Here is an 11,744-nt window from a genome sequence, read left to right on the forward strand (position 1 = left end):
TTTTGTATTTTTAGTAGAGACAGGGTTTTGCCATGTTCGCCAGGCTGGTCTCTAACTCCTGACCTCCAGTGATCCACCTGCCTCTGCCTTCCAAAGTTCTGGGATTACAGGAGTGAACCACCAAGCCCAGCTTGACTCCCAGTCTTTTATTACCCAATCTGCAATTTTCAAAACCCCAGGCCAACTGCTAACCTTTGACCTCTGGGATTTCCCTCCCAGCACTCCCCTATCCAGATGAAGGACCCACCTCAGGTTCTTGTTGAAGCTCAGATCTTGTACCGCTGTCTTCTTGATCTCTACCCTGGGAAGAAGTCCCCCAGCAGGTGAAGAAGGGGGAAGCTAGAGGGGGCTTAGGAAGAGGGCCCTGGGTTTGGGAGGTGTTTCCTGGTTCCACACCTGAGGAGGTGGAGGGGGGTGCCCAACTGGGGGTCTAGGGTGGGGAACATGGAGGTTCTGGTTCACTACTGACCCAGGAGGTGGGGGCGGCGGCATTGGTGGCAGCAGAAAGCCCAGCAGGTGGGCAGTGGGTACAAAGGTCCGGTAGGTGGCCAGGAAGGCGGGCACAAAGCTGGGGTCCTGCTCACGGTCTCCAGACACCAACTCTCCCACCAGCCGCTCCAGGCGCGCCGCCCTCAGCACCCTCACCTTGCTGGTTCGATAGTGGAGGAAGGTGTTGGCAATGGGGCTGGGGGCCTGCAGGAGGGGAGAGGCGGCCATGAGAGAGCAGCAGTTGTCCTCGCAGCACTCCTTCTCTAATCACATTAATCACTATCACCACTCTTTTTCTTTTCTTTTTTTTTTTTTTGAAACGGAGTCTCGCTGTGTCGCCCAGGCTGGAGTGCAGTGGCGTGATCTCAGCTCACTGCAAGCTCCGCCTCCCGGATTCACACCATTCTCCTGCCTCAGGCTCCCCAGCAGCTGAGACTACAGGCGTCCGCCACCACACCCAGCTAATTTTTGTATTTTTAGTAGAGACGGGTTTTCACCGTGTTAGCCAGGATGGTGTCGATCTCCTGACCTTGTGATCCGCCTGCCTCAGCCTCCCAAAGTGCTGGGATTACAGGTGTGAGCCACCGCGCCTGGCTTTTTTTTTTTTTTTTTTTTTTGAGACAGAGTTTCACTCTGTTACCCAGGCAGGAGTGCAGTGGCACCATCTTGGGTCACTTCAACTTCCGCCTCCTGGGTTCAGGCAATCCTCCTGCCTCAGCCTCCAAGTAGCTGAAACTACAGGTGCACACCACCATGCCCAGCTAATTTTTATAGACAGGGTTTCACCATGTTGGTCAGACTGGTCTCGAACTCCTGACCTCAAGTAATCTGCCCACCTTGGCCTCTCAAAGTCTCCCAAAGGGCTGGGATTACAGGCGTGAACCACAGTGCCCAGCCCCTAGCACCACTATTTTTTTTTTTTTTAGACAGAATCTCGCGCTGTCACCTAGGCTGGAGTGCAGTGGCATGATCTTGGCTCACTGAAACTTCTGCCTCCTGGGTTCAAGCAATTCTCTGCCTCAGCCTCCCAAGTAGCTGGGATTACAGGCACCCGCCACCACGCCCAGCTAATTTTTTTTTATTTTTAGTAGAGATGGTGTTTCACCATCTTGGCCAGATTGGTCTTGAACTCCTGACCTCATGATCCACCCGCCTCGGCCTCCCAAAGTGCTGGGATTACAGGCGTGAGCCACCACGCCCAGCCCCTAGCACCACTCTTGCGTGTGATTCCTCTGACTCCCGGCTTCTTGGAGTTATTGTTTCGGTTTGTTTTTTTTAGAGACAGGGTCTTGTTTTGTTGCCCAGGCTGGGGTGCAGTGGCACAATCATAGCTCCCTGCAGCCTCCAACTCCTAGACTCAAGTGTTCCTCCTGCCCCAGCCTCCTGAGTAGCTGGGGCCACTGCTGGGCATCACCACCCACAGCTAATTTTTTGATTTTTATTTTTATATAGACAGAATCTTGCTGTGTTGTCCAGGCTGGTCTCGAATTCCTGGCCTCCTGCCTTGGTCTCTCAAAGCTCAGGGATTATAGGTGTGTGCCCCACACCCTGCCCGCTTGAAGTTACTATTCCTCCCCATCCACAAATATCTCCTGCAACCTGCCCTGGAAACCCTCCCTCTCACATGCCCTGTCCCCTACTCCCTCCCTCCGCCCCCACACATACACTCTTGTCCACCCCGGGCTTCCCTCAGCCCTCCTGTCGCGCTTCACTGGCTGCCCCACCCGCCCTCACCCAGCCACTTCTAAACCAACCCCTCTCCACCTTCCAGCCCCGGCCCTCTAAACCTGCCTTTCCTAACCCTGTTGTCCAGTTCTGTCCTTACCAAGTTGTCCCCAGGCTCCTCTCGGGAACTGCGCGGCCATCACCTGGCCCCACCCGATTCCCTGGATCTTCCCCCACTTACCTGGCCGCCCCCAGGCCTCTTTCTACCTGGTCGCCTCACCTGGTCGCCTCTGAGCCCCTCCCTTCCTTCCGCCCACTGCATCTGGCTGCCTGTGCTCGGCTCTCCGGCTCCGCCCTCACCTGGTCGCTTCCGGCCCCGCGCCACCCACCAAACCCCCTCCTCACCTGGCTGCCCCCGGTGCCCTCCGCCGGGCTCAAGCGCTGACTGCGCTGTCGCCGCAGGGAGACACTGTACACCGCGCCGTCCTCGGTCTCTTCCCCCCAGTCCTGCAGCGGTGCCTAGACGCAGAGGCGGACTCAGGGCACCAAAGGGGCGCAGGTCCTGGGGCCTCAGCCTCCTTGGCGGCTTGGACTCGGGCTGAGTCTTGCTGCTCCATCCCCACGCCCCTTCCCAGCCAGAAGCTGCGAGACTCGGGCTGGGGTCCCAGGCTAGTACCCTCCTAGCCGCGGGTCCCCTCCTCCCAGGTCCTGAGGACATGTGGTAGCATTTGGGGATGTCCCAGGGCCCCGCCTCATAGAACCTGTCTCTAGCCCTTTCTGCCGACTGCTCTCAGAGACTCGCGCCCCTATCCCTAAGAGGGAAGTAGTCGCTTCACTGGGTCAAGGGCCCTGAGTCCCCAGGAGGGGACTCCAGGGCAAGTTCAGATGGGAGCAAATAGCGTCCGACGGGAGGGCACTTGGAGTTTCTGGACCTGCGGGTCACCAGGAATGCGGGGTCCGGGGATCCCTTGTCCCCTTACCAGGGCCAGCTCTTTGCCTGCTGTGCGCTCCATGGCCGGCACCCGTCCCTCTCAGTGGCTCCGCTGAGTGAAACGGAAGGGCCGGCGGGTGGCGGGCAGTGACCGGGCGCTGGGGCCAGAGGGGCGGGGCGGCCGAGCTGCTGGGGCTGGGCGGGGCAGGCCCGACCCAGCTTCTGGGTGCCTCCAGCTGGACCCCGCGCGAGCCCAGGAGAGGTCCTGGCTCTTCCACTGGGCGCCTATCTGTACCCAGGAGAAAGGACACATCTATCCCCAAGGGATCTTTTTTGTACCCCCAGATGTGGGGGAGTTCCTGTGTGGGGGCAGGTGAGTGTCCCCAGACCAGAGTCCTCTGTCCTCCAGTGGAAGAGGCTAGCTTGACCAAGTGTGAGGGCATCGCCCACTTTTTACTATTATTGTTATTATTTTGGGATGGAGTTTCGTTCTGTCACCCAGGCTGGAGTACAGTGGCTTGATCTCAGCTCACTGCAACCTCTGTCTCCCAGGTTCAAACGATTCTCTTGCCTCAGCCTCCCAAGTAGCTGGGATTACCGACGTGTGCCACCATGCCTGGCTAATTTTTGTATATTTTGTAGAGACGGGGTTTTGCCATGCTTGCCAGGCTGGTCTCAAAATCCTGGCCTCAAGAAATTCACCCGCTTCAGCCTTCCAAAATGCTGGGATTACAGGCATGAACCATGGTGCCCAGCCTTATTATTTTTTAGAGACAGGGTCTCACTCCTGGTGCTGAGGCTGGAGTGCAGTGGCTTGATCTTGGCTCACTGCAATCTCTGCCTCCTGTGTTCAATCTATTCTCCTGCCTCAGTCTCCCAAGTAGCTGGGACTACAGGCACGTGCCACCATGCTCAGTTGCTCAGCTTTTTTTTTTTTTTTTTTTTTGGTAAGAACTGGTTTTCACCATGTTGCCCAGGCTATTCTGGAACCCTTGGGCTCAATGGATACACCCAGCTCAGCCTCCCAAAGTGCTGGGAATACAGGTATGGGCCACTGCACCCGGCTCTTATCTTATTTATTGAGACAGGGTCTGGTTCTGTGGCCCAGGCTGGAGTGCAGTAGCATGATCATAGCTCACTGCAGCCTGAAGTTCCTGGACTCAAGTGATCCTCCCAACTCAGCCTCCTTAAATACTGGGATTACAGGCGTAAAACCACTACATCCGGCCATCTCCCATTTTTAAGCTCCATCTGCGTCACCAGCTGATGGGAGTCATCATGACCCAGGTTGGAGGAGGCAGAGTCTGTGGCCCTGGGTTTTCAGGGACAGCCATCTCTTGGGTGGTGCAGGGTCAAAAAGAGATGAATGCCAGGGGCGTGGTCAGTAACCTTTATTGCGCAACTCTGAGGCCGGGGCAGACCTGGCTGGGGAGATTTACTGTGGGAACGTCTGGCCCGGCCCCTTCCTCCCCTCCGGGCGCCGCTGGCCGCCTCCGCTCCCTGTCCGGGCCGCGTTCAGCCCTTGAAGGGGCCCCGTGGGGCCTGCGCTAGACCCGGAGGGATCGGGGGCACCGATGGGGGCCGCCAGGGGGGTGTCAGGGCGACTCTAGGACCTCGGAGAGCGACGGTGCTTCTTGTAGCTTTCGATTAATTTCTGGGAACGGATCTTTAGCGATGCGCGGGTCACTACCTGGTTGTCCTCCTCCTCACTCTCTTCATCTACGGCGGGGGGGCGGTGTGGGGGGATGAGCAGGGAGCGATGAGGGATCCAGGTCCCCATCCCTGGTACCCCTTCCCTTTACCACCCCACTCCACCCCCACCTTGGCCTTGAGCAAGGTATGGGACAACCTCCTGTTCCCCAGCTTGGGGCCCTAACCGCACCCCTTCATCCCCCCACCCATACTGACCAAAAAACTTGTCCTTGGGAGTGGCAAGGGGCAGCGTGATGCGGGTGTTGTATTCGGGCAGCCTTCCCTCTAAGCTGGCGAGGAACTAAGCGGGGATGGGAAGTGAGAGAGGAAGGTGGGAGGGACCAGGGGCCACCGAGAAATCACATTCCCCCTCCTCCCTACCCCATTCGGAGATATGCCCTGGTTCCAACTGGAGACCATTGCCCACTTCCATCCTTCCTTCAGCAGGCACCTTGATACCCAGCTTCGCCTCCTCATCACTCAGGTCCGCCCCTGGTCTCTGGGGCCCTGCTATAGGCCTCTCCCCATCCCGATCCCCCAGCCGCGTCCTCTAGCCTCCCGGGATCCGCCCGCACCTCGTCTGGTTTCTTCCCTCGTGGCTCGGGCTCACCCCTAGCTCCTCAAACCTCACCCGTTGTGTCCCCGAGACCCCTTCCTGGCTGATCAGCCTGCACTCTGGTCTCTCGAAGTGGCCCCCAGTTCCCTGATTTTCCGACCCAGCCCCACTACTAGAGCTCTGGAGCTCTGCCCCAGGGCTGCAGGGCACCTCGCGGTCAGCGATGTGGCGCAGCATCTCCTGCACGTCGTGGCTCCCGAGCTGCGCCTGCAATTTCAGCAGCTTTTCCTCCACGAGGCCCAGCAGGCTTGGCAGATAGTTATCTGCCTGGGGATCCAGCTCCTTCCCCACGAAGCGGCCGTCCTCCTGTGGCCAAGGTAGAGCCGGGTCAGCCGAGAGGGGTGGGGCCTATTGGAAGGCGCCACCCAGGGGCGGGGCTTTTCTCTCGGGAGTTGGGCCTAGGAGCTAAGGGCCCACCTACAGGGGGCCATCCTAGCCATTGTGGGCGGGGACTTAGATCAAGGCCGGGTCTGCGATGGGGGAGTCTCTGAACTCTAGCTCTATATGAAAAGGTTTCGGGGAGGCCTCTTGGGAACAGTAAGGATTCCAGGGAGACCATTGTGGGATGGCCTCCTGAAGAAATGGGCCTCTGCTGCGGGCAGGATAGGGCGTCTGTCTCGGGTTGCTCCAGAATTGCAGATAGGTCTCCGAGGTTTTCTGGGACAGGGTGGGACTTCTTTCCCTTGGAGGCGGAGCTTGAGAGGGGACTGAAGTCTTGGGCTTCCTTGGGGAGTGAGAGCTTCCCCAGGGAGGTGGGGCGGGGAATGGGGTGGGGCTTCCCCGGGGTGGGGCTTCCCCTGTGGGCGGGGCCTCTGACGTTCGGGACAGAGGATGTGGCAGGCCATGTTCTCCAGGGCAAGCGGGTGTGGCAGGAACCCCCGCTTTGTGGCTGCGCCTCTTTGGTCCCGTAAGGGCCTGGTGGGGCTTCCCCCGGGCGGGGCCTACCACAGTGATGTGGACCAGCTTGCTGGCCAGGTGCTCCAGGCTGTCCTTGGCCACTTGCATCGCCCGCAAGGCGCGCTCCAGCTGGTCCTGGGCCTCGGCGTGCCGCTGCTCCTCCTTCTTGAGACGCTCCTGCGCCTCGGCTTGCAGTTTCTGCTGGCTGGAGGGAGCCGGGAGGTCACCCCGGGGGCTCAGCCCGCCCCGCCGCCCTCCCCAGGGCCCTGGCGCCTCACCTCACCAGCGTGGCCTCCCCTGAGTACTTGAGGTCTTCCAGCTCCCGCTGAAGTTGTTGCTTCTCCTGCTTCAGCCTCACCAACGTCTGCTCGTTCTCGCTCTTGAGCGTCTCCAACTGCGCGAAGGTGTCGCCCTGGGCCACGAACCGCCGCACCAACGACTGTGGGCCACCCAGCCCCAGTCAGAGCCAGGGCCTAGAGAGGCGCAGGGGCGCTCCACCTCCTCTCCCCCACCCTGCGTCCCATCGCACGCAGGACAGGTGGCCTGAGCTGGCGTCTTTTGCACAGCAATGTATGGGGACACTGTGCGTTGGACTCAGGGTGGCTTCAAGGATGAGCAGCCCTGGATATATCATTTTTGCGGGGCCCTTTCTAGCCTATATAAGGAATTTGAGTCAGCTCAAATTCGGGGACAGCTGGACAGGCGAGCATAGCTTCTTTCCAAAAATCAACGTGCCATCAATTTCTGGCCGCGAATCTCGCCTGATCCCACAGGAAATACCTCCCTTCTTCGGAGCCATCTGCTCACAAGGCCCACATCTGGAAAGGGGCTGCGCCTCAGTGCCCCAGATGACCCCATAGGTGTCCTCCAATAGGTGGGAGTCCCGGAACTCCTCAGGGGTCGGCCCCATGGGGGGAGCAGCAGGTTGGCAGGCACCCAGAGGGGAGAAACAGGGTTGGGGTCCAGTGTTCACTGGCGGGAACCAGGACCCAAAGGGGACACATTGGTCTTAGAATAATGCAAAGAAGATGCTGTAAAGTGAGGGACCCGGTGCAGGGACCCCACTTGCCAGGATCTGAGCGGTCTACTGGGTCACAGACCATGTTACAGACACTGGAGACAGAACAAGAGAGGAAACTCTCAGTTCTCCTAGAGCTGGCACGGCAAAGGAATTAGCACGGTTCAAGAGAGAACGGAAGGCGAGTGTAGAAATGACAGCGAGTGTGGACAGCTCCTGGGGGTTTTGCTGTGAAGGGCAGCAGGAAAACTGAACGGTAGCTGGAGGGGGAAGGGATGTTTTTCAAGAAAGGAGTAGGTTTGTGAGCTGAAGAACTGACCTGGCAGAGAGGGGAGGCAGGGTATGCCGGTTTCACCAGCCTGGGCACCCCTGGGGCCCGTCTGGGGTGGACGGGGCAGGGCGGGGAGGGCTGCGGGCAGAACTCACGTGCATCTTGGCAGTGCCAGTGGCGTCCTTGACCTTGCCAAAGATCACTTCCATCTGGTACATGCTCCCGCGCTGCCGCAGCTCCTCCTCCTCGGCATGCAGGCTGTCCTGGATGGTGTCCTCAGACTGTAGCAGTAGGTGCTCGCGGTGCGTCTGCTCGTGGGTTGAGGTCAGAGCCAGGGTCAGCCCGTGGACAGCGCTTAGGGTGGAGGCCGGGGACAGGGATCCAGACTGGGGCCCAGGAGGGAACAGAGCTCAAACTGGAGAGAAGGGAGAGCACAAAAGCTTGGGGCCAGATAAAGGCAACCGGGCAGAAAGTGGGACAAGGTCGAGCGCGGTGGTGGTGGCTGTGATTCACGCCTTTCATTCCAGTACTTTAGGAGGCTGAGGCCGGAGGATCGTTTGAGCCCAGGGGTTCGCGACCAGCTGGGGCAACATGGCGAAACCCCATCTCTACAAAAAATGCAAAAATTAGCAGGGCGTGGTAGGGCGCCTGTGGTCCCAGCTACTTGGGAGGCCGAGGTGAGAGGATCGCTTGAGCCCAGGAGGTCAAGGCTGCAGTAAGCTATAATTAGTCTGAGCGACAGAGTGAGACCCTGTCTAAAAATATATATATATACGCACACACACACACAGAAAAAACTACCAAAAAAAAAAAAAAAAATACAAAAAACCCTTGGCCGGGCGCGGTGGCTCACGCCTGTAATCCCAGCACTTTAAGAGGCCGAGGCGGGCGGATCACAAGGTCAGGAAATCGAGATCATCCTGGCTAACACGGTGAAACCCCGTCTCTACTAAAAATACAAAAAAAATTAGCCTGGCGTGGTGGCGGGCGCCTGTAGTCCCAGCTGCTGGGAAGGCTGAGGCAGGAGAACGGCGTGAACCCGGGAAACGGAGCTTGCAGTGAGCCGACATCGCGCCACCGCACTCCAGCCTGGGAGACAGAGCGAGCGAGACTCCGTCTCAAAAAAAAAAAAAAACCTTGGTGAGGGCTGGATGAGTGGCAGCCTCAGGGCAGGTGCAGGGGCGGGGCCAAGAGTGAGGGGGCGGAGACTTAAGCAAGGGTTGGGTTAGAAGCAGGGTCAGATTTAGGACAGGCAGTCTAGTCAGTTGGGAAAGGATGGGTAGGAGTCACTGAGCAAGGGGAAGGCTGGAGGCCATGTCTGAGCCAAAATGGTGCTGTCGCGTAGGAGGGGAGGGGAGGAGAGGCGGGGTCAGAGATGTGGGAGGAGTCTTTGCACTAAGTGGGGGTGAAGTCAGAGAGGGGGCGGAGTTAGGAGAAACTTAGGAAGCGGGAGAAGGCCTAGGATGAGGTAGAGCCAGGGCATGACTGGTTTGTGCCGGGCAGGGCTGGAGTCACAGGCGCGCACCCCTGGGTGCGTGCGCCCACCTTGCGCTTCATGCGCTCGTTCTCCAGTTTCTTCTCCTCGCCACGCTTCTTGCACTCACTTATGTAGCGTTCTCGCTTCTTGCGCTCTCGAACCAAGGTCTCCTCCAGGTACTGCAGCTGGTTCTGGAGGGCAGGCAGGGGAGCACCAGCTGGCACCTATCGCTGCCCGCCGCAGGGTGCTGGGAGATAGATGGGGGCGGGGGCGTTGGGGAAGCTCAGGGACAGCTGAGGTCAGATTCTCAAGCTGGGAGACCGCAGCAGCTGGGCAGGATGGCCGAGAGCAAGAGGGGTGGCACCTTGGCAATGTCCCGAGCATTGAGGGCCTCTTGGTTCACCAAGTGCAGTGCTTCCAGTTCATGTTTGGTCCTCACCACCTCAGCCTCCATGGAGTCCAGCCGGTTCTCCAAGTTAAGACTCTCGTCCTGGAGCGTGGTGGGGAGGGGTTGGGAAGATGGGGCAGGCCTGTGACTGTTGTCCCTGGCTAAGCCCGCCCTCCCTGCTTGCCATCTCACCCGAGCCCTCCTAGTCCCTACCATTAGATAGGCCTTGAGCTGCAGGTACACGCTGGTAATGTGCTCGGCCTCCTGCGCCTTCATCCGGGCCTTCTCCAGGCGGTTCTCCAGGTTCCGCATGGTCTGGAGAGCAGCAGGGCTGGGCTGAGGGCCCTCCGCACTCAGTCCCTCCCACACGACCCTCTGCCCGGCAGGCCTCACCCGCCCCTACCTTGGCCACCTCCGTGTGGCTGTCTTGCGCCTCCGCCATCTCCAGAAGGCGCAGGCTGTGCTGCAGCTGGAGCTCCTCCAGCCGCCTCTTCCGCAACACCACCTGGTAGCGCAGGGCGTTCTGCTGCTTCACCTTCTCCCTCAGCCGGTGGTCTAGGTGCTCCAGGGCCTGCTGCAAGGAGGGGAGCGAAAGCAGGGGCCTGAACACCCTACCCCGACACACACCTAGCCCTTCTTCCCTTCCTTCTCCCATATTGTGGCTTCCAGGACTCCCCTCTCCCGTTTTCTACCCACCTCCCTGGCCACCCCTTCTGTGCTGTTTTTGGAGAGAGAGCACCAAGGTCTTCTCTCTGTCTATATCCACCACCTTGGTGATCTTACACCGGCTCAGGGTTCTACAAATTTAAAACAAAAATTTTTTTCTTTCTCTTTTCTTTTCTTTTTGATGAAGTCTTGCTCTGTCGCCCAGGCTGGAGTACTGTGGGGTAATCTCGGCACACTGCAACCTCCTCCTCCTGGGTTCACGCCATTCTCCTGCCTCAGCCTCCCAAGTAGCTGAGATTACAGGCTCCCACCAGCACACCTGGCTAATTTTTGTTTTCTTTTGTTTTGTTTTGAAAAGAAGTTTCGCTCTGTTGCCCAGGCTGAAGTGTACTGGCACGATCTCAGCTCACTGCAACCTCCGTCTCCCAGGTTGAAGCAATTCTCCTGTCTCAGCCTCCCAAGTAGCTGGGATTACAGGCATGTGCCACCACACCCGGCTAATTTTTGTATTTTGGGTAGAGACAGGGTTTCACCATGTTGGCCAGGCTGGTCTCGAATGCCTGACTTCAGGTGATCCACCTGCCTCGGCCTCCCAAAGTGCTGGGATTACAGACATAAGCCACCTCACCCGGCTGACTTCTGGCCATTTTTTTCTTTTAAAAAAATTGTTTAGGCTAGGCGCAGTGGCTAACACCTGTAATCCCAGGACCTTGGGAGGTCAAGGCAGGCAGATCATGAGGTCAGGAGATTGAGACCATCCTGGCTAACATGGTGAAACCCGATCTCTACTAAAAATACAAAAAATTAGCCAGGCATGGTGGCGGGCACCTGTAGTCCCAGCTACTTGGGAGGCTGAGGCACGAGAATGGCGAGAACCTGGGAGGCGGAGCTTGCAGTGAGCCGAGATCGCACCACTGCACTCCAGCCTGGGCGACAGAGCGAGACTCCGTCTCAAAAAATCCCAAAAAACAAACAAGAAAATTTATACAGGCAGGGTCTCGCTATGTTGCCCAGGCTGGTGTCGAATTCCTGGGCCCAAACCATCCTCCTTCCTGGGCCTCCCAAAGTGCTGAGACTACACGCATGAGCCACTGTACCCAGCCCAGTTTTATTTTGTTTTGTTTTTTGAGATGGGGTCTTACCCTGTCACTCAGGCTGGAGTGCAGTGACTCGATCTTGGCTCACTGCAACCTCTGCCCCTTGAGCTAAAGTGATCCTTCTTCCTCAGCATCCTCAGTAGCTGGGACCACAGACACATGCCACAACGCCTGGCTACGTTTTTGTAGTTTCGGTAGAGACAGGGTTTCATCATGTTGCCCAGACTGGTCATGAACTTCTGAGCTCAAGTGGTCCACCCACTTCGGCCTCCCAAAGTGCTGGGATTACAGGCGTGAGCCACCATGCCCAGCCTTTTAATTTTTAAAATTATTTTTTGAGGCCGGGCGCGGTGGCTCAAGCCTGTAATCCCAGCACTTTGGGAGGCCGAGACGGGCGGATCACGAGGTCAGGAGATCAAGACCATCCTGACTGACACAGTGAAACCCCGTCTCTACTAAAAAATACAAAAATCTAACCGGGCGAGGTGGCGGCGCCTGTAGTCCCAGCTACTTGGGAGGCTGAGGCAGGAGAATGGC

General features: G+C 58.2%; 2 protein-coding genes across 4 annotated transcripts in view; both read right to left on the reverse strand.

The window, feature by feature from the left end:
• Positions 1 to 3,230, reverse strand: part of RGL3 (ral guanine nucleotide dissociation stimulator-like 3) — a 32,588-nt gene extending 29,358 nt beyond the window's left edge. The window contains exons 1-4 of the mRNA XM_011971374.1: positions 3,135 to 3,230; positions 2,560 to 2,673; positions 470 to 693; positions 193 to 301 (exon numbers count right to left, since the gene is read on the reverse strand). Of these exons, the coding sequence (XP_011826764.1) occupies positions 193 to 301; positions 470 to 693; positions 2,560 to 2,673; positions 3,135 to 3,167 (480 nt within the window). The 5' untranslated portion in view covers positions 3,168 to 3,230. The remainder of the gene's footprint in view (positions 1 to 192; positions 302 to 469; positions 694 to 2,559; positions 2,674 to 3,134) is intronic.
• Positions 3,231 to 4,463: 1,233 nt separating this feature from the next.
• Positions 4,464 to 11,744, reverse strand: part of CCDC151 (coiled-coil domain containing 151) — a 16,594-nt gene continuing 9,313 nt past the window's right edge. For 2 of the 3 annotated variants that reach the window (XM_011971370.1, XM_011971369.1), the window contains exons 4-13: positions 9,848 to 10,015; positions 9,658 to 9,759; positions 9,421 to 9,546; positions 9,125 to 9,247; positions 7,735 to 7,887; positions 6,569 to 6,729; positions 6,339 to 6,495; positions 5,544 to 5,699; positions 4,994 to 5,078; positions 4,464 to 4,804 (exon numbers count right to left, since the gene is read on the reverse strand). In XM_011971370.1, the coding sequence (XP_011826760.1) occupies positions 4,692 to 4,804; positions 4,994 to 5,078; positions 5,544 to 5,699; positions 6,339 to 6,495; positions 6,569 to 6,729; positions 7,735 to 7,887; positions 9,125 to 9,247; positions 9,421 to 9,546; positions 9,658 to 9,759; positions 9,848 to 10,015 (1,344 nt within the window). In that variant the 3' untranslated portion in view covers positions 4,464 to 4,691. The remainder of the gene's footprint in view (positions 4,805 to 4,993; positions 5,079 to 5,543; positions 5,700 to 6,338; positions 6,496 to 6,568; positions 6,730 to 7,734; positions 7,888 to 9,124; positions 9,248 to 9,420; positions 9,547 to 9,657; positions 9,760 to 9,847; positions 10,016 to 11,744) is intronic. The other variant, XM_011971371.1, reaches the window with a different exon arrangement.

The sequence above is a fragment of the Mandrillus leucophaeus genome, unplaced genomic scaffold, assembly GCF_000951045.1.
Source record: "Mandrillus leucophaeus isolate KB7577 unplaced genomic scaffold, Mleu.le_1.0 Scaffold1217, whole genome shotgun sequence".
In the NCBI taxonomy this organism is placed as follows: Eukaryota; Metazoa; Chordata; class Mammalia; order Primates; family Cercopithecidae; genus Mandrillus; species Mandrillus leucophaeus.